The sequence below is a fragment of the Oryx dammah genome, unplaced genomic scaffold (assembly GCF_014754425.2).
Source record: "Oryx dammah isolate SB20612 unplaced genomic scaffold, SCBI_Odam_1.1 HiC_scaffold_13, whole genome shotgun sequence".
Classification (NCBI taxonomy): Eukaryota; Metazoa; Chordata; class Mammalia; order Artiodactyla; family Bovidae; genus Oryx; species Oryx dammah.
The window spans coordinates 62,539,749-62,561,601 of NW_024070197.1; the positions used below are offsets into that span (position 1 = coordinate 62,539,749).

General features: G+C 41.8%; 1 protein-coding gene across 1 annotated transcript in view; it reads left to right on the forward strand.

Annotated features, from left to right (window-relative positions):
* RFWD3 (ring finger and WD repeat domain 3) overlaps window positions 1–12,146 on the forward strand; it is a 36,665-nt gene extending 24,519 nt beyond the window's left edge. The window contains exons 8-13 of the mRNA XM_040253530.1: window positions 402–624; window positions 3,019–3,169; window positions 3,956–4,132; window positions 4,906–5,120; window positions 6,361–6,572; window positions 9,707–12,146. Coding sequence (XP_040109464.1) covers window positions 402–624; window positions 3,019–3,169; window positions 3,956–4,132; window positions 4,906–5,120; window positions 6,361–6,572; window positions 9,707–9,850 — 1,122 coding nt within the window. The 3' untranslated portion in view covers window positions 9,851–12,146. The remainder of the gene's footprint in view (window positions 1–401; window positions 625–3,018; window positions 3,170–3,955; window positions 4,133–4,905; window positions 5,121–6,360; window positions 6,573–9,706) is intronic.
* Window positions 12,147–21,853: the final 9,707 nt, after the last annotated feature.

The following is a 21,853-nucleotide window of genomic DNA, read 5'->3' on the forward strand; positions in this document are numbered from 1 at the left end:
GTTTTTCAGGAAGGAAACATGATCAACTGTTTATTTTTTATTAGAACTTATATATGTGTTTATGATGAATTCTACTGCATCCTGAATTAAAAAAAAAAAATTGAACAGCCACCTGATAATTCACAACTTGTTTAGGTCATTTCATTTGCTTGAATCTACCAATAAAGTGAGAATTTTAGACAAAGTGTCTAAATCATTAAAGACTTTCAGCCCTTTATGATGATGTGTTCTCCCTATTTCAATTGCTTGTTGAAATATTGTGAAAACCGCAGCAGTACTTTAGAACTCATGTTAACATTTTCATGTAAAGGATAAATATCCTTGTATTAGATCAAGGAATTGTATTTGAGGGTAATACCAGACGAAAAAGCTTTATGTCTTCAAAATCATTTTCGTTTTAGGACTTGCAAAAACTTATCGGTCAGGATAAGATCTCACAGCAGCCTGGGGGTTCCCAACCACATTTCCTAAGTGGCCTGCCCTCCAGCCAGAGTCAACAGAAGTACCATTTCCAGAAGACATTCACAGTGTCTCAAACAGGAAACTGTCGAGTCATGACATACTGTGATGCTTTGAGCTGCCTGGTGGTATCACAACCTTCTCCTCAGGCCGCCTTCCTTCCAGGTAAATAGTCCAGAACTTCAATTTTTATGTTCATTGTTGGACTCTGTTTGTTTATTTCCTCCCTTTTTGGATAATCCAGGACTCACTAGTAGGTGAACACTGTCCACAGCCCACCAAATCACTTTTTTCCTAGTTGCTTTCCTTGATACAGATACTACAGGGCACTACAGAGATGTCTGCACTGTCTGTCTGACTTCTGTAAACTCGTTCACCAGAAGGGCAGAGATGCTGAACCATGGTAAAGTGAGAGAACACGTACTTAGAAGTATGAGTTGTCCAAGGATAAGAACTATAATTGCCTTTATGTCCTGCTAAAATACAGATTCATTTTAGACTAGAAATAGTTGAAAAAAACACTACCCCAAGGTCTAATTCAAGTTAAAACAAGATTGAATGCTTATTTTCAGTAGTGTGCCCATTGACAAATTCCAAGTAAAAGAATTTGGAAACATTATCATTTTATTAATATTGTACTGATTTTCTCTTTTTTGTGCACTTTTCAAGTTTCATTTTAGATTGTTTTAATGTTGAAAACCAAACCTCACAGGCCCAGTGTTGTAGATGTTTTTTCCTGCTCTCTTCAGCATATGATTTCTGTCAACTGTAAGGTCCCTTTGCTTCTGCCTGATTTAGTGTCTCCCCACTTAGAAGTTCCTTTCAAATGCTTCAAAACTGTGTCCCCCATACTTAGGTATGTACAGGATTTGTAGTGGAATCCCTTGAATATCATATATTTGTCTATTCACTGACACTAACTGTGAGTTGGAAGGCTATCAGGAGGCTCCAATTGAGGGGAAAGTAAAAGGATTGTTTATAATGTTGCTATATTCCATTCACAGTTTTAATAAAAAGATTTATCTTCAAGTGAAACCTGAAGATAATTAATTGGAAAAATACTTATTCCAGTTGTTCCCCAAATTGGGTGTAATCTGTTCCTTTATTTCTTAAGGTGTCTGTTCTGTCCTGCACAGCCAGCTCGTCCTGATAGACTGATAATGCTAATTTCTTGTTTCCTTTAATGATTAACTAGGCAAAATCTCAAGTTCCTTGTTGATTTAAAACCTGTAGTTTCCATGTTTGTTTCTCTGGCTCTGCTAATTCTGTTTTAGCAGAATCACAATAAACTTTCTCTCACTTGATTCCCTAGTGAAGGAGAAGTGTGATTCAAGGCTATCTTTTTTTTCAGTGTCTCAACTCACTTATTTATTTGGCTGCATTGGGTCTTAGTTGCATCGTGCGGGATCTTTCCTTGCAGTTCTTGAGCTCTCTAGTTGGGACAGGTGGACTTTGGAGTGCACAGGTTTCAGTAGTTGACATGCATGAGCTTAATTGCTCTGTGGCATGTGGGATCTTATTTTATAGACCAGGGATTGAACCCACATCTCCTACACTGCAAGACAAATTCTTAGCCACTGGACCACCAGGGAAGTCCCTTAAGGATATCTTAAATCTAAGATTTGACTAATTTTGTTAGTGTATAACTCAGATAAAATATATACTTGATAAAATAAATGTGTTCTTATTTCCTGGTAAGAGAACAGAGTAACAAATAAATTTAAAAGGACAAGTTTTTGGCTTTCTTTCCCCTCTTGGAATGATATACAGTAAGATACTTGATTTTTACCTATTTTCAGTCTGTTTCAGAAAAATGTAACATCTTGACCACATGACACAGAAATTACTTATCTCCATTCTTTGTTGTTCAATCTCATCTACATTTTTGAGTATATGTGTGTGGTTCAGAAAGACTAGTCTCTGGCTTTCCTTTAAAAGCTTTATTATTACAGTATAATTGATATACAGTAAACTGCACCTCCTTAATGTGATATACCATTTGGTGAGTATTGATGTATGTATCAATATTTGTATACACTTCTAAAACACTTCTAAACCTTCATAACAATCAAGGTAATGAACATATCAGTTGCCCTGAAAGTTTACTCAGGCTCTTTGTAATCCATCATCCACTTGTTCCTCCCTCCTCTCCATCCCAAGGCAACTACTTTCTATCTCGGTATATTAGTTTATATTTTCTAGAATTTTACATAACTGGAGCCATACAGCGTTACTCTTTTTGTCTGAGTTCTTTCAAGGTAACTTTATAAAGATTATCCATATTATTGTGTCTGTCAGTAGTTCATTTCTTTTTATTGCTGGGTAGTATTCCACTGTATGTATATATGATGGTTTCTCATATACTTGATAGACATTTGGGATAGAATGTACTTTTTAAAATAAATTATAACCTGGGAATTATTTTCTTTGTTCGACTAGTTTTTTCCCAGAAACTTGACATGCCAAGAAAAGTGAACAAAGGTGTTGCTTGAAATGGTAGTTTCCTTTGCCCTTAATTGACTTTCAGTGATCTGTTTCACTCTCTCATAAATTTGGCAGGCTTTGGTGTTAAGATGTTGAGTACTGCCGACATGAAAAGCAGTCAGTATATTCCTATGCATGGCAAACAAATACGTGGACTGGCTTTCAGCAGTCGATCCAAAGGCTTACTTCTCTCTGCTTCCCTGGACAGCACAATTAAACTGACCAGGTGAGTACTTTGTGGGGAAGATGGGCCTTGGGATGCCTAGTGTTGAATAGCTTGGAAATTAGTATCTGTGTTATGATGACTTTGGCTTTTGGGGTGGGGATGGGATGGGAGCTGTCCAAGGCATTGTTTTCTCAGATCCAGGTTCATTGAATTTTAAATGTATTGCTTTAAGAAGTGGACACAGCTGGTTGCAAAGCTGAATATGTGGTGGTCCATTTCTTTAGAATTATATATGCTACAAAATATATCTTAAACCATGCAGATATATATCTTTTGACTTTTCAAGAATGCTTCAGCTTAATTTTACCCCAAAACTCAGTGTATCAATTCTATTATGTTTTATATATATCTAAATGCTATGACTTATTTTAGTAGTATTGAAAAATAGAAGGGAAAAAAGAAAGGTTAAATACCAAACCGTCCTTAATGACTACCTCTGGATAGTTGGATTATAACTTTTTATTTTTCTTATATGTGTTTTCTAATTTTTCAGTATTAAACATTGAATACCTGTGTAATAGGTAGCCGTGGAGAAGGATATAGGATCAGGGGAAGGAATATACTGTTTATCTGTCCCTTTAACTTATTCTTCCTTACAGCTTAGGAGGAAAATCTGTATCCTCCAAAACAAATATTATGGAATTAAGAGGAGTTATCTCCGCAGACCTTAAGGGAAGTTGGGAATCCATATAGTTTTGATGTGAGGGTGTGTTCTTATCTTTATATCTTTGTTCTGTATTTGATTTTTGTAATGCATAATTGTAAAAGTCTTTTGTAACTCTACAGCCTGGAAACAAATACCGTGGTCCAGACTTACAATACTGGGCGGCCTGTCTGGAGCTGCTGCTGGTGTCTTGATGAAAACAATTACATCTATGCTGGACTAGTCAACGGTTCAATTCTGTTATATGACCTTCGAAATACAAGCTCTCACATCCAGGAGTTAGTACCTCAGAGAGCTAGGTAGGGAGCCACCCGAAAGTAACAGCTTTCTCTCAGACTATTATATTAATCCTCTCTTTTACGAGTGTTTCACAGTTGATCAGAATTTCTCACAGAGGGCAGTTCTCTGAGTCCTCTGATCTATTCTCACTTCAGAATCAGTAAGATCCTAGAGTTTGTGTTCATGATAGTTCATATGGCAGAAAGTTCTCGTACCAAGTATAACCAGATTCATAGAATTACATGTCACAGTGTGCCAAAATAAAATCACTACTTTGTTCAGAACCCAACTCCACCATTTATGAGCTGTGTGACCTTGATTATATTTCTTGGCCTGTTGTGAACTAACCAGTGGACCACTAGGGAATTCTCTATGCTGTATTTTAATTGAGGGAGTCTGTCAAATACAGCTTGGAAGCTTTAGTTTATTGGATGTATAAGTTGAATTTCCTTTCTGACTTTTTGTGTGTGTGTATGTGTCTAACCCCATTTCCAGAAGCTTCACACCAGTCAGGCTTCCTTGTGTTTGTAATCTTGTACTGTTAAATTTCCTACTCTGTTTTTTCCCCACTGCTTTTAGAGCATGTGGAATTTCCTCTGAAACTGGGTGTGGAATATTATATACATGCCCTTTTGTTCCTACAGAGTGGGTTGGTAGTTTTATCAGATATCAGAGGACAGTGACTCACAAAGTTTCTTCTATAGAGGTAGGAATGTCCTTGACTCCTCATAGTGGCGCCTGAAGTAGTTCAGATATTGGCAGGTGAGACTCGGTTTCCTTTCTTTCCCTTCAGATGCCCGCTGGTATCCCTGTCATATGTGCCCAGAGCTGCCTCTGCTGCGTTTCCATATGGTGGCGTGTTGGCTGGAGCGTTGGAGAATGCCTCTTTTTGGGAGCTGAAAATGGGTTTTACCCATTGGCCTCATGTGCTGCCCATGGAGCCTGGGGGCTGCGTAGACTTTCAGGTAGAGAGCAGCACCCGCCACTGTCTCGTGACCTATAGGCCTGGTGAGTGTTGTTGGGGTATCCTCATGGGACCTGTGGTTGGTTTGGAAGTAAATTGGTAGAGGGGGGGGAATGAGAGCTTGCCCTAGCTTTCAGGTGGTGCTGGTCAGCCCCTCACGGACTAACAGCTCTTGCTCCTGCAGGGAGCTTCTGTGGAGCCTGCCTCCCTGTCCCTCGCTTGTGTGAACTGGGACATACTTGGCCAGGTACTCCTTGGAAGTGGAATTAGGATCCTCCACTTTAGGATCCTCTCTGACTTACGACAGTGATGGAATGAGGAGACCTGCTCTTGAGGCCACTGAGCTGCCCTTACATCAGTTTCATGTCTTCTGCTCGCCACTCAGTTCCCTTACAAGGAAGGCCCAGATGAAGGCAGTCATGTAGAGGGCCCAGACACTTAGCTGTTCTTCCTTATTTGGGGCCCCAAAGTTAAGTGGGGAGTAGATGGACAACCATGGTGGCCCTAGCCAGCTGAACTTCTCACAGCTTCCAGAACCAGGACTGCAACCCTTGACCGACTATGCTTAAATTCACAGGTTTTTTTCTAGCTGAAAGATAATGAATCTAATCTGGTGAGCTATATTGATGGTCAAGTAGATGTTTTGGTCAGAAATATTCATTAAAGTGCCCATACTTCTAGTTGTGGGTTGACCTAATCATTTTAAATTTTGCTTGAGCTGAGAAGCTGCCTCAGCAGACTCTCCTTTCCCTTTTGGACCCATCTCCTAGGTCCCCTGTCTCCACAGATTTGCTATGACATGTAGAAAGCTTGGAGATACCATTCTATTCTCTAGCTTTTGTTTGTCTCTCAGCAGGACCACAGCGATATGTTTCCCCTTCTGTGATAATATGCTTTCACTTTATTTGTACAGTTCCGGGTATTAGTGGGGTCCTCACTGGGGGAAGGAAAAGACCTTATAGCCCGAACCCTTAAGGAAGATAAAAACCAAAACACAAGTCCAGCTGGATACAGTGATTTTCCTAAAAAGGCTAGCTTATTCTCAGAGTTGTTTCCCTCATAGACAAAAACCTATTGTAGATAACTTACTTCATCCTATAGCCCAAAGTTCTGAATTTCATTTGTGCTATATTATTTTGTTCTTACTGTGTTTGCTCTGTAGCTATTAATGATGGCTTGATAAAACTGCCTTTTCTACTCAGCTCTGTTACAACCAAGTTTAGGTACTTGCTTAATTTCTTTGGACCATCCCTACAGATCAATACTGATTTCTCTTTCTCTTAGATAAAAATCACAACACCTTACGAAGTGTGCTCATGGAGATGTCCTATAAACTGGATAATGCTGGAGAGCCCATCTGTTCCTGCCATCCTGTACAAACATTCCTTGGGGGACCCTCCTGCAAATTGCTAACCAAGAGCGCCATTTTCCAAAATCCAGAGAATAATGGCAGCATCCTGGTGTGTACTGGGGATGAAGCATCAAAATCTGCCCTGGTGAGTAGTCTGTCAGTTTTTTATATTGATGTGTTTAAAGCAAAAAACCAAAGTTCTCCATGATTGCACATACCTTCATATGTGTATATGTATGGTTGCTTTTTTTATACAAGTCACACTTTATTGGGTTGGCCAAAAAGTTTTTTTTTTCTGTTGGTGGCTCTAGGAGCACATGGTTGTCTGTAACTTCATTTGAAACAATTTTGTTAGATTATATTGTGACAGCTATCATATCAGTGTGTACTAAAAATAAGACTTGTCAAAATTCGTGAATTTTTGTGTAGCCACTTTAATATTGACAGTGGAAGGGAAAAAAAGCAATGTTTTCAGCATATTATGCTTTATTTCAAGAAAGGTAAAAACTTTACTGAAATGCAGAAACAGATTTGTGCAGTGTATGGAAAAAGTGCTGTGACTGAACATGCCGAAAGTGTGTTCGAAGTTTTGTGCTAGAGATTTATCGCTGGGTGATGCTCCACAGTCAGGTAGGTCAGTTGAAGTTGATAGCGATCAACTCGAGACATTAAATGAGAACAGTTAACATTATACCACACAGGAGACAGCCAGCATACTCAGAATATCCAAATCAAGTGTGAAAGGTCATTTGCATCAGCCTGATTATGTTAATCACTTTGATGTCCGAGTTCCATGTAAGTTAAGTGAAAAACACTTTGACTGTGTTTCTGCATGTGATTCTCTGCTGCTGCTACTGCCCCTGCTAAGTCGCTTCAGTCGTGTCCGACTCTGTGCGACCCCAGAGACCCCCCAGCCCACCCGGCTGCCCCGCCCCTGGGATTCTCCAGGCAAGAACGCTGGAGTGCGTTGCCATTTCCTTGTCCAATGTGTGAAAGTGAAGTCACTCAGTCGTGTCCGACTCCTAGCAACCCCATGGACTGCAGCCTACCAGGCTCCTCTGTCCATGGGATTTTCCAGGCAAGAGTACTGGAGTGGGGTGCCATTGCCTTCTCCAATGTGATTCTCTACTGAAATGTAATGAAAATGTTCTTTTTAAATACAAATTGTGATAGGCAGTGAAAAGTGGATACTGTACAATAATATGGAACAGAAGAGATCCTGGGGCAAGCGAAATGAACCACCACCAACCACAACAAAGGCCAATCTCCATCCAAAGAAGATGATATTGTATATGTGGTGGGATTGGAAATGAGTCCTCTATTATGAGCTCCTTCCAAAAAACCAAATGATTAATTCCAACAAGTACTGCTTGCAGTTATGAAAAATGTCTGGAATTAATCAACGGAAAACACATAATCTCCCATCAGGATAATGCAAGACCATATGTTTCTTTGATGATAGGCAAAAACTGTTACAGCTTGGCTGGGAAGTTCTTATTCATCTGCTCTATTCACCAGACATTGCATCTCTGTATTTCCATTTATTTATTTTAGTCTTTACAAAATTCTCTTAATGGAAGAAGTTTCAGTTCTGTGGAAGACTGTAAAAAGCACTTAGAATAGTACTTTGCTCAAAAAGATAAAAAGTTCTTGGAAGATAAAGTTATGAAGTTGCCTGAAAAATGGCAGAATGTAGTATAACAAAACGTTCGAGAAAGTTCTTGATGAAAATGGTCTTTTATTTTTACTTAAAAACATAAACTTTTTGGCCAACCCAATACATACTGCTTTTCCATTTAACTTCCTATTTTGGTTATCTTTCCATACCAATATCTGTAGATTGACATCATTCTTTATATGTGAGCTGTAGTGTTTTACGTGACCTATGCCAGATATCCTGCCTTTCTGCTACCTTGTGAAGGTTAGGGACAGGCTGTTTTACCCCCCAGGTGGTGCTGTCTCCGCAGTGCTTTCAAAGTTGTGTGACTATATACATATAGCTATATGTTTTAGGGGGAAAAAGGCACTACTGAAACCTCTATAAAATAGTTGACCAATTCAAGATGAAACTAACACATGAAAGGTTGATGGGGAATTTACAGTGGAGGGGTCAGCCTGTTACCACTTGAATACATGATCAACTATTGTGTCACTGTTAGTGGCTTAAGCAGAAATAATTTGCCTCTTGATGTAAGGCAAAATGAAGTACATGATGCCAAGATGTCCTTGAATCCATAGAACAGCACTGCCCAGTTAAGGCGCATTAGCCATGTGATCACTTGAAATGTTAATGTGAATGAAAAACTTAATTGTTAAATTTTTGTGTAATTTTTATGTGGCTAATGGCAACCATGTTGGATAGTGTCACTCTTCAGTCTAATGCTTTTATTTACTGGAATTGCAGTGGATAAGAGTATAGGTTAAGTAATAGCACAGAAAGCAGCAAACAAATCTAGGTTGTGGACATTCTGTAGGACAACAGATCCTGCTTCCACAAGTCAGTGGCAGAAGGAGAAAAGAGTGGGGAGGTTGGATCTGCTCAAACTAAGAGAGGTTTATTAAAATTTATGAATACCAAGGGTAATGCGGACCTTATTTGAATCCTGAATCAAACAAAACCAATATACAAAGAGACTATCAGAAAATTTTTATTTTGCACTAATGTTAGAGAATACTATGAAATTATTGTTCATTTTGTTAGGCATAGTGACATTGAGATGTAGGAAAATGTCTTTTGTTTGTTTGTTTTTAAGAGATGTATACTTAAGTGTATAAGGGTAAAATGACATGGTGTCAGCAAAGGAAGAAAAAACAGTAAACCAGGTGTGGTAAAGACTTGGTCATCTGGGTGATGGATTACCCATAGTACTGTTCTACTTTTTATTACATGAATTTTTTGTCCATAATAAATTTTTTTTTAAAGGAGAAGAAAGCAGCAGTTATACAGGTTCCACGAGGGCAGAGACCGGGACTTGCTGTCTTGTTGACCCTTATTTCCCCTGATAGAGTTCTTGGCATATAGACTGAAGGGGAGAATACTAGGCTTGGTTTTCAGATCCACTCAGAGGTAGCCCATAATTGCGAATTATAGTAGGTGAGGCTGTGCATGACCTATGTCAGATGTGCTGCTTTTGTGCAACCTTGTGAAGGTTAGGGACATTCTGTTTTACTCCCTGGGCAGTGCTGTCTCTGCAGTGCTTTCAGAGTTGTGTGATGATAAAAGACTGCAAGTCCCGAGTTGAATTGAGGGATTCCTGACCTTTATCTCTTCTTTTTAAGCTGTGGGATGCTGGCAGTGGCTCGTTGCTGCAGGATCTGCAGGCCGATCAGCCTGTCTTGGACATCTGCCCATTTGAGGTGAATCATAACAGCTACTTGGCCACCTTAACAGAAAAGACGGTCCACATCTATAGGTGGGAGTGACCATGGTCTTGAAACTTACCAATCATGTTGCTGATTAATGTTACATGTTGTTTGCTAGTACCTCACAGCCTTGAGCAAGATCTGTGCTTATTGTCTGTGGCCTAGAACTTGTGGGATCATGGTTCCATTAGATTAATATGATCCTCGGATTCCAGGTCAACAAAACACTATAGATGGTGTATCTTCAGTGTCCATCAAAAGAGTAAGTGACTGGTACTCCATCAACATTATCCATTTCTTGGGTTAAAAGCCTTCATGAATCTTTGTTGAGAATCAACGTTTGATCAGACTTTCTGCTGGGCCTTGGAGAGTATCCTCCCTGCAGTCACTTAGGATATGAATGTACACCAAGCATTCCGGATATGACACCCGACCCAAGTTGTCTTGTCACTTGACTGCATGACTTGGGCGTGCTTATGTTGCTGATGGGACTAACCATTTTGATGCTTCGTGGATGCAGCGTGGATGCAGAAGTCTTCAATTGAGCACAAGAGGGCACTATACAATCTTCTGAAGGATTTGACCTATTTCTGACCTTGTAGGCTGATAATCTTTTAGTAACTTGGTCTCATCCCCACAGAACTGTGTGGTAGAGCTCATCTGGTCTGCTCTGTGGCAGGAACAGCTTTGTTCAGGTGTGCAGTGCCAGGATAGTGGTAAACCCAGTGATGATGGCAGCTGATGAGCTGTAGATCCTTTCCTAATGCCAAGTGTATGGGGTTCATCACATTGTGCGAATCAAGGAAAGAGACCAGTTGTTTGAGCAGTGGGGAAGACTCACTTTTTTTCTAGGCAGCTAAGATCTCAGGATTGGTTTTATATAAGCCAGTGCTTTGTCCTCTCACTAGGAAAAGATGAGCCATATGTCAAAGCTCTTACTAGTATGAGAGATCAGAAGCATGGTTAAAGAGATCTAACCAAGAGAGGCTTACAAAAGAGAAGCTGCTTAGACTGCTGGTGAAAGCAGAAGAGGACTTGTCTCTTGCATTTTTAAAGAGTTTTTCTCTGAATAAAGTCAACCCCTTGGAGTAAGAGCCATTCTTGAGTGTGTTTAGAATTCCCTGGTTAAAGGCTGCCCCCAGGTGAAACTGATGTTTGATTCTAAATTCCTCTGATTTGCCTCCTTGCCTAACTTTTTTTTTAAGAAAGTGTTTTTAGTAAAATAACAGTGGTTGGAGGCCTGTGTGGATTGCAGGGAGATGCCTACCAGCTTTCATTCCAGCCCTGGATTGTCCCACTTTTGGAGCTGTACTTTTCTCCAATAGGGGGTTCAGTTTATGTCTGTTTGCTTTGCGAAAGGCTACTCTACTAAACTACTCTCCACAACAGAACATGTCTCAAGGCGTGCTCCCTGTTCTTGGGGAGCAGGATGGCTAACTGAATTTCTTAAATAATTGTTGTAGAAATGTTATCATTATTTTTATTTTAAAACAGTTCTGTTCTGTCAACCCCTGAGCTGTTTCCAGCATTTCTCACCAGCAAGGGCTTATTGTGGTAGATTTACCCAGAGTTCCATGTTGTAGTTGTGCTTTTTAAAGAATGGCCTCCTTCTATTTAAGGACATCTTTCAAAAAGCCAGTTTCCAGAACCTGGGAAAGAGCTCCCTTTTCTAGAAGAGGTGTAACCTTTTGATATGTTGATAATTAAGAATAACTGCCCAGGCCTAGAGCTTCAGGGACAGAAAAGGATTTGAATTAAAAAACAATCTGGTTTCAGCAGATGATAAGAGAGAGGATACAAGTGGTCAGGCCCTGGCTGCCTTTGTCTTTGGCTAGGGCAGAATCCGGGACAGGGTTAGGATTTGACTAATGTTGAAGTACACTTAGCTGATGCTGGTTGAGATCCGCCCCCACCCCCAAGTGTAGGAACCAAGGGACTTGTATTATTAGAGAAGTTGAAAGAATCTCATGCCTTACCAGTCCTTGCATTCCCCTAGTAAGTTTAGATGTTTGAGAAAGAAAAATTGTTGCAGTTGTGACTGATTTCTCCAATGGAAGAACTTCCCCTACACCCCTGCTCCCCTCTGCCTGGCAGGGGAGATGACATCTCTAGATGCAGGCTCTGCCCCACCATCTTCCCTCACCTCAGTCTCTGAGATTGTTTTCCCATTTGAGGGTTTGGAGTTAAGCAGACTCAGAAATATTTTCTTGTTATATATATCCTTGTACCTGCTTTGAAAACCAGACAGTGGAATTTCTATTCATGTCCTATGTTTTAATGTTTTAATGTAAAATATGAAAATAAAGCATTTACCGTATGTTTCAGCTTCTGATGTCGTGTCTCTTTGAATACTAGAGGCGGGAACCTGTGTGCCTTTTGGAAAAGGGGTCTAATCCCAGACTGCCTTGTAGATTTCTTCATTTCGGTAGTACTGGGTCAGAGTTACACAGGATGGTCCCTGGATCAAAAGTAAACATCTTATTTAAATTAATGAAGTAAGTTGAGGCACTAGTTGGCAGTTCTGTTTTACTGTTGTCTCTTAAGTCCCCAGCACTGGTCACTTGTCTGTTTACTCGCAGACTCAAGGGTCTAAATCCTGCAAGCTACATTTGCTTGCTGGCTTCCTATTAATCTCTGAGTCCAGAAGATTCTTCTGTGTGGGGAGGAGAGGACTTCCTCGTCTCTTTCTCCTAGTCTTTGGCAGTGCTCCTGGCAGTGGCAGCACCACTGGGTATGTGTGGACTCCTGGGTTTCTGCTCAGCACAGCTCTGGCCACTTGCCTCAGTTTCTTTGTTCTGTTCAGTTCAGGAATTTCTTTGGCTGTAAATCATGGTGTTCTGAGATTAGACTGGAAAGGCTGAAAATGCTTTCCAGCTGAACAGCAAATGGAGTATACTAGATTGCAGGAGGACTAAATCCATGAGTTTAATATTGTCATGGAGCCATGTGCTCCAATAAAAAAGAGGTAAAAAGGTCCTGAGTAAAGAAGTAAACCCCAAATCACTAAGAAACCTAACACCACTGTTTCTCTCCCATAGTATTCTTTCCTTGGTTTCCCATCTCATTGGTTGACTGTAAGTGAAATTTCTAAAAATAGACATCTGTGTGTCCTTGTCCTTTAATCAGTTTGTTTGTTGGTAACAATCTCTTGTTTGTTTGTCCCTTTGTAGTTTACACAGCCCTTTTCTAACTGCTGGTGCTGCTGCTGCTAAGTCGCTTCAGTCGTGTCCGACTCTCTGCGACCCCGTAGACGGCAGCCCAACAGGCTCCCCCATCCCTGGGATTCTCCAGGCAAGAACACTGGAGTGGGTTGCCATTTCCTTCCCCAATGCATGAAAGTGAAAAGTGAAAGTGAAATTGCTCAGTCGTGTCCGACTCCTAGGGACCCATGGACTGCAGCCTACCAAGCTCCTCTGTCCATGGGATTTTCTAGGCAAGAGTACTGGAGTGGGGTGCCATTGCCTTCCCCACCTTTCTAACACATTCATTTTTGAACAGTGTTGTGGAGTAAATATTGTTATTCCAATTTATAGGAAAAGAAACAGGTTAAAAATCAAGTTCAAGAGAAAATAACATGTAAGTGGCATTTGATTAAATTTTACATATCCTATACTTATTTTACATATTCTATACTTAGCATTCACAATTAAAGCAGATAGTAATGTACTTGTGACATTTTACATTCTTCCAAATGCCCTCATTTGTCTTGGGTTTCTGGGTGCTGAGGCTGGAATTACCACACAGCGTGATATCTGGGTATTTGACTGCTCTAATGGCCTCATCTAAGTGGAATCATGCAGTATTTGTCTTTTTGTGACTGGCTTATTTCACTTAGCCTAATGTCTTCAAAGTTCATGCATGTTGTAGCATGTGTCAAATTTTCCTTTCTTTTTAAGACAGTGGTACTCCATTGTATACATGTATACCACATTTTGCTTATCCGTTCATCTGTCAGTGGACGGTTAGAGTGCTTCCACATTTTAGCTATTGTGAATAATGTTACTGTGAACATGGGTGTACAAATATCTCTGAGACCCTGCTTTCAGTTTTTTGGGTATATACTCAGGGGCGGAATTGTTGAATCATATGGTAATTCAGTTCTTAATTATTTGAGGAACTGCTATATTGTTTCTAGCAGCTGTACCATTTTACATTCCTACCAAACAATGCATAAGAGTTTCAGTTTCTCCACATCCTTTCCAACTCTTTTATTTTCCATTTTTTTGCTTTTGGGTTTTTGTTTGTTTGTTTAACAGTAGCCATCTGAATGGTGTGAGGTGGTATCTCACTGTAGTTTTGATTTGTATTTCCCTAGGGATTAGTGATGTCGAGCATCTTTCCATGTGCTTATTGGCTGTTTGTATATCTTCTTTAGAGAAATGTTTATTCAACTCCCTTGCTCACTTTTAAATTGGGTTGTTTGGTTTTTTGTTGATGCCTAATCCTCTTTGGTTTTCTGCTTCCTCCTAGACCTAGATAACATAGGTGATGCCGAGAGTTCCAGGAAATGTGGTAAGATGGGGATGATTGAGGCCCAAGAATAATAAAGACCAAGTGGCATTGCTTTACTTTCAGAAGCCAGGAGACCACAATTACCCTTATTACCAGCAACACTGAAGAACTGACCAAAGGACCTTGACCAGCAGGGAACCGGGGAGAGAGCCAATAAAAGATAGCATCCCTGGGAGCAGAATAGACACAGCCAAAGAGGGTGCTTTTAAACATCTACCCCAAAGCGCATGTTCCTTTGCTCAGTTTTTGGACCTGAGCCAATTTTCAGATCCAGAACGCATTGTTGAACGAGTAGCTATGAACCTAGGAGCAGACACTACGACACCATGCCAAGTGTATGGTTCCTTCAGTGTTTTCCCCAAAGAGACTCATGGCCATTTACCTGGGACTATACACTGACAAGAGAAAAATAACCATATATTTGAGGACTTTTTGGATATTTGATTGAGTTGTCTTTGATATCAGACCAAAAGCATCAACATAGGCCCCTGGCCCATGGGGACCTCGTACTATAAATAAGAGTCCTGGCCAGATTATGGCGCACCGTGGCCCTACCTAGTGTGAACCCATCCAGTGGTCATTCCCAAGCCCCCAAATAACTGGAAATGATCTAGAATAATCTAGATCTAGAAACAGTAAGTTATTGTGAAAACGATCTATCAACATGTTTCTGGCTTGTGGGATAAGAATTATGACAGGAAAGGCCAAATCTAAACCTTGGAAACTGCTCTCCAGCCACTGACTGGCACTTTCAGTGCCACGGTCTAGGTTCAATCCCTGGTCAAGGAACTAAGATCCTGCAAGCCACAAGGCATAACCAAAAAGAAAAGTGTCTTATTGAGGGATGGGGCTTGGAGGATGGTGATTAGTGCCACCATTAAAATCTAAAGGATGAAAGAAGGACCCTTAAAGATGGTGGAGAGTGACAAATATTTCAGTGAGTAGAGCTTTGAGTTGTGCCCTGATCTTTCCACATTGTGTGGAAGAAGTGGCTTAAGGTGAGAGTATAAACAGATTTCCTGGGCAGGGTCCAACAGACTGTTCTTGGATAATGGCATGTGGTTGGGCTATATGGAGAAGGCACAATGTGTGAAAAATTTTTTGTTACAATACAATGCCACCAGAAAGCCTCCACCATGGAAGAGGCATTGAATAACCAAGTAGTTCAATGACAACCAGTTGACAGCTAGCGTTCAGCCACTGCAGACCTAATATGCTGGGCCCATGAATGGAGTGGCCCTAATGGCAGAGATGGAGGCTACCTATAGGCTCGACTTCTGTCTCGGAGAGTGGACTGCCACTTACCAAGGGTGCCTCTGAATGTCCAATCTGTCAGCAACAGAGACTAACACTGAGTCTCTGATACGCCCTATTCCTAGTGAAGATCGAGCAGCTGCTTTGTGACAAGTCAGCTACAATGGGCCCCTTCCTCTTCCTTATGGGAATAGATAGCTATTGTGGGCGTGGATTTAACTTTCTTACTGAGAGCCTCTGCTGGCAGAATGCCAGATTGAGGCACGGATTGCTGCACAGTATAGCATCTGACCTAGGGGACCCACTGTCCAGTGATGGCATTGCAGAAATGGATCCATGACCATGGAGTCTGTTGGTCTTGTCATGTAATACTAGACCATCCAGAAACAGCCAGCTAACAGAATACTGATAATGAAGCACTGGCTAAGAAGCAACACTCGGAAAGAATAGGGCGTCGTTCTTCAGGATGTGGTGTTAAGAGGCCTCTGTTGGTGCTGTTTCCCCAGTAGGAAGAATACATGGGTCTAGGAACCACATGGGAAAACAGGTGGCTTCATTGACTGTCATTCTGAAACAGGAGTGGCTTGCTTTACTGTCATTCTCAGTGACCTGGGTGATTTTTGTACTTCCCATTCCAGCAACTTGGGCTCCATGTGATTGAAGGTCCTGGATTCCTATAGGGGTGCACTTTGCCAGAGGACACAGCAGGGGTCCCACAAAACTACACATTAGGGATGCTACCAGAGCACTTTGGAACTTGATACCCAGGGACCAGTACATGAGAAGAGGAATCGCCGTATTGGCAGTGGTAACAAACCTTGATCAACAGGAGAAAGTAGAGCTGCTTGTACATAATGGGAGTAAAGGGGAAGAGCCAGGTGGTCCACTGGGTTGCCTTCTGGTGCTGCTCTGTTGCCTCTCTAACTGTTGGCAGACATGTGCAACCGTACCGCACCAGGTTGAGAAGGTTATGATGCCCACCACCACTACCACCCCAGGAATGAAGGCTTGGGCCGTATCTCCAGGTAAGCCACCAAGACTTCTGAGGTGCTAGCTGAGGGTAAAGGAAATTCAAAATGGAGGAAACAGGATAAATACCACTTGTAGCCCTGAGGTCACCAGCAGTAGTGGACGTTAGTTTATCTCACTAACCTCCCTCTTCTGAGTTTTTCCCTCTGAAAAAGAGATCCATGGAAACTGTAGAGCTGCTCATCAAATTTGTGGAGAGAAATCTTGGGCATAAGGGGTGGAATGGGATGATTATGAAAATCTTCCTCAGGTCGCTTAAGGACTGTAATTGACCAACAGTCCTCGCTGCTGTGCTCTGAAATGCCATCGTCGGGTTCACTGAGGCCACACTCCTCAAGGGATCTTTCAGCCAGTGACTGAGCGTGGCAAGAGATGTTAAAGCAGGCCCTTTTCTGTAAGGTTCTACAGTAACCCTAATTTTCTTTCACAGCTAATCCTGTCTGGAGATTGCTTCTCATAGAAACCAGAATAACCCACTAGGAGGTAAATGGTGGATTAGGTAATGAAACCCAAACAGTCTAGGCTGGTTCTACTAACTACAGTGCTATTCCCAAGGCAGGAGGTATATAGGAGGAAAAGAATTGTTGAATTATAAATAAATCTAAAAATGGCCTGTTGAAAAGGGGTCAATTTTTCTAAGGAGGCTTCAAAAATCTTGAGACTTCTGAGCTGAGCGTTAAAGGAAAAGAAAAATTTTAAGTGTTGGAACTTCATGGGTCAATGTCACATCTACATGATCTTGAAAATTTGGACAGGGCAAGGTCAGGAAGTGCTTGAGGAAATGGAAGACCACCAATGCAGCCCTGCACTAGAGAGAAAGTTGCCAAAGACTGGCAGGGACCAGTGCTGCCTTAGCTGTTGGGAAAGCACATTTCCTGGATTCCATAATCAAAATTGAAAATCACTCCAGCTGATTCAGCGGCACAGTCATGGTTGGAAAAGTATTCCTGTACTTTGCAAGCTGCCATAGTCCTCACATGGAAAAGATGGCAAGAAGTCAGGGGAGGATGCTCTGCCAGACCGTTTCCTTTTCATGTTGCTTGCCCAATGAGAAGAATGGTTAGAGGTCTTCTGGGAAGTCACTTCAGCCACTCAGCAGGGGGAGGAGCAGCTTGGAGTTCAGTAAGCCTTCATGAATGGTTGCCCTCTGTGTGCCCAACATCACTCTGAGCCCTGGGGATAATTGTGAGGTGGTTAAAGACTATTAGCTCTTGCCTGGGGATTAAACCACACCCCTGCTGATACTGCTCCAACAGCTTCCCAATGCACTTAGATTTAAGTAGACTTCCCTGGTGGCCCAGGTGGCTGCGCGGGCACCGGAGAGCCTAGAGGAGCTATCCCACATTGAAGGTCAGGAAGGGCAGCGGTAAGGAGCTAACCCTTGTCCAAGGTAAGGAGCAGCGGCTACGCTTTGCTGGAGCAGCTGTGAAGAGATACCCCACGCCCAAGGTAAGAAACCCAACTAAGATGGTAGGTGTTGCAAGAGGGCATCAGAGGGCAGACACACTGAAACCATACTCACAGAAAACTAGTCAATCTAATCACACTAGGACCACAGCCTTGTCTAACTCAATGAAACCAAGCCATGCTGCTGGGCAACCCAAGACAGATGGGTCATGGTGGAGAGGTCTGACAGAATGTGGTCCACTGGAGAAGGGAATGGCAAACCACTTCAGTATTCTTGCCTTGAGAACCCCATGAACAGTATGAAAAGGCAAAATGAGAGGATACTGAAAGAGGAACTCCCCAGGTCAGTAGGTGCCCAATATGCTACTGGAGATCACTGGAGAAATAACTCTAGAAAGAAGGAAGGGATGAAGTCAAAGCAGAAACAATACCCAGCTGTGGATGTGACTGGTGATAGAAGAAAGGTCCTATGCTGTAAAGAGCAATATTGCATAGGAACCTGGAATGTCAGGTCCATGAATCAAGGCAAATTGGAAGTGGTCAAACGAGATGGCACGAATGAACATCAACATTCGAGGAATCAGCGAACTGAAATGGACTGGAATGGGTGAATTTAACTCAGATGACCACTATATCTACTACTGCGGGCAGGACTACCTCAGAAGAAATGGAGTAGCCATCATGGTCAACAAAAGAGTCCGAAATGCAGTACTTGGATGCAATGTCAAAAACGACAGAATGATCTCTGTTCGTCTCCAAGTCAAACCATTCAATATCACAATAATCCAAGTCTATGCCCCAACCAGTAACGCTGAAGAAACTGAAGTTGAACGGTTTTATGAAGACCTACAAGACCTTTTAGAACTAACACCCCAAAAAGATGTCCTTTTCATTACAGGGGACTGGAATGCAAAAGTAGGAAGTCAAGAAACACCTGGAGTAACAGGCAAATTTGGCCTTGGAGTACAGAATGAAGCAGGGCAAAGCCTAATAGAGTTTTGCCAAGAAAATGCACTGGTCATAGCAAACACCCTCTTCCAACAACACAAGAGAAGACTCTACACATGGACATCATCAGATGGTCAACACCGAAATCAGATTATATTCTTTGCAGCCAAAGATGGAGAAGCTCTATACAGTCAACAAAAACAAGACCAGGAGCTGACTGTGGCTCAGATCATGAACTCATTACCAAATTCAGACTCAAATTGAAGAAAGTAGGGAAAATTGCTAGACCATTCAGGTATGACCTAAATCAAATCCCTTATGATTATACAGTGGAAGTGAGAAATAGATTTAAGGGCCTAGATCTGATAGATAGAGTGCCTGAAGAACTATGGAATGAGGTTCGTGACATTGTACAGGAGACAGGGATCAAGACCATCCCCATGGAAAAGAAATGCAAAAAAGCAAAATGGCTGTCTGGGGAGGCCTTACAAATAGCTGTGAAAAGAAGAGAAGCAAAAAGCAAAGGAGAAAAGGAAAGATATAAGCATCTGAATGCAGAGTTCCAGAGAATAGCAAGAAGAGGTAAGAAAGCCTTCTTCAGCGATCAATGCAAAGAAATAGAGGAACAGAACAGAATGGGAAAGACTAGAGATCTCTTCAAGAAAATTAGAGATACCAAGGGAATATTTCATGCAAAGATGGGCTCAATAAAGGACAGAAATGGTCCGGATCTAACAGAAGCAGAAGATATTAAGAAGAGGTGGCAAGAATACACAGAAGAACTGTACAAAAAAGATCTTCACAACCCAGATAATCATGATGGTGTGATCACTCATCTACAGCCAGACATCCTGGAATGTGAAGTCAAGTGGGCCTTGGAAAGCATCACTACGAACAAAGCTAGTGGAGGTGATGGAATTCGAGTTGAGCTGCTTCAAATCCTGAAAGATGATGCTGTGAAAGGGCTGCACTCAATATGCCAGCAAATTTGGAAAACTCAGCAGTGGCCACAGGACTGGAAAAGGTCAGTTTTCATTTCAATTCCAAAGAAAGGCAATGCCAAAGAATGCTCAAACTACCACACAATTGCACTCATCTCACATGCTAGTAAAGTAATGCTCAAAATTCTCCAAGCCAGGCTTCAGCAATACGTGAACCGTGAACTTCTTGATGTTCATGCTGGTTTTAGAAAAGGCAGAGGAACCAGAGATCAAATTGCCAACATCTGCTGGATCATGGAAAAAGCAATAGTTCCAGAAAAACATCTATTTCTGCTTTATTGACTATGCCAAAGCCTTTGACTGTGTGGATCACAAGAAACTGTGGAAAATTCTGTAAGAGATGGGAATACCAGACCACCTGACCTGTCTCTTGAGAAATCTGTATGCAGGTCAGGAAGCAGCAGTTAGAACTGGACATGGAACAACAGACTGGTTCCTAATAGGAAAAGGAGTATGTCAAGGCTGTATATTGTCACCCTGCTTATTTAACTTATATGCAGAGTAAATCATGAGAAACGCTGGGCTGGAAGAAGCACAAGCTGGAATCAAGATTGCCGGGAGAAATATCAATAACCTCAGATATGCAGATGACACCACCCTTATGGCAGAAAGTGAAGAGGAACTAAAAAGCCTCTTGATGAAAGTGAAAGTGGAGAGTGAAAAAGTTGGCCTAAAGCTCAGCATTCAGAAAACAAAGATCATGGCATCCGGTCCCATCACTTCATGGGAAATAGATGGGGAAACAGTGGAAACAGTGTCAGACTTTATTTTTTGGGGCTCCATAATCACTGCAGATGGTGACTGCAGCCATGAAATTAAAAGACACTCCTTGGAAGAAAAGTTATGACCAACGTAGATAGTATACTCAAAAGCAGAGACATTACTTTGCCGACTAAGGTCCGTCTAGTCAAGGCTATGGTTTTCCCTGTGGTCATGTATGGATGTGAGAGTTGGACTGTGAAGAAGGCTGAGTGCCAAAGAATTGATGCTTTTGAACTGTGGTGTTGGCGAAGACTCTTGAGAGTCTCTTGGACTGCAAGGAGATCCAACCAGTCCATCCTAGAGGAGATCAGCCCTGGGATTTCTTTGGAGGGAATGATGCTAAAGCTGAAACTCCAGTACTTTGGCCACCTCATGCGAAGAGTTGACTCACTGGAAAAGACTCTGATGCTGGGAGGGATTGGGGTCAGGAGGAGAAGGGGACAACAGAGGATGAGACGGCTGGATGGCATCACTGACTCGATGGACGTGAGTCTGAGTGAACTCTGGGAGTTGGTGATGGACAGGGAGGCCTGGCATGCTGCGATTCATGGGGTCACAAAGAGTCAGACACGACTGAGCAACTGAACTGAACTCCCTGGTGGCCCAGATGGTAAAAGCATCTGCTTACAATGCGGGAGACCTGGGTTTGATCCCTGGTTTGGGAAGATCCACTGGAGAAGGAAATGGCAACCCACTCAGGTATTCTTGCCTGGAAAATCCCATGGACAGAGGAGCCTGGCAGGCTACAGTCCACAGGCTCGCAAAGAGTCGGACAGGACTAAGCTTCACTTCAAACCTAATGCAAGTGTTTTCTATTTATCCCTTGTTTCCATTTTTACTTTATTCCCACCCCTATTGGCTACTTTTTTTTTTTTTTTAATACTTCTTTATTTGGCTGAGCCAGGTCTTAGTTGCAGCATGTGGGACCTAGTTCCCTGACCAGGAACCGAACCCTGGTCCTCAGCATTAGGAGCACAGAGTCTTAGCCACTGGACCACCAGGGAAGTCCCTATTGGCTACTTTTGGATTAATCAAATCCTTTACACTTACACTTTCTTGTAAGTATTCTTTTAGTGTTTATCCTAGACTCCAGGGTATGGCAATTACAATTCTGCATCCTTAATATCCTATGGGGTCATATATTTCACTG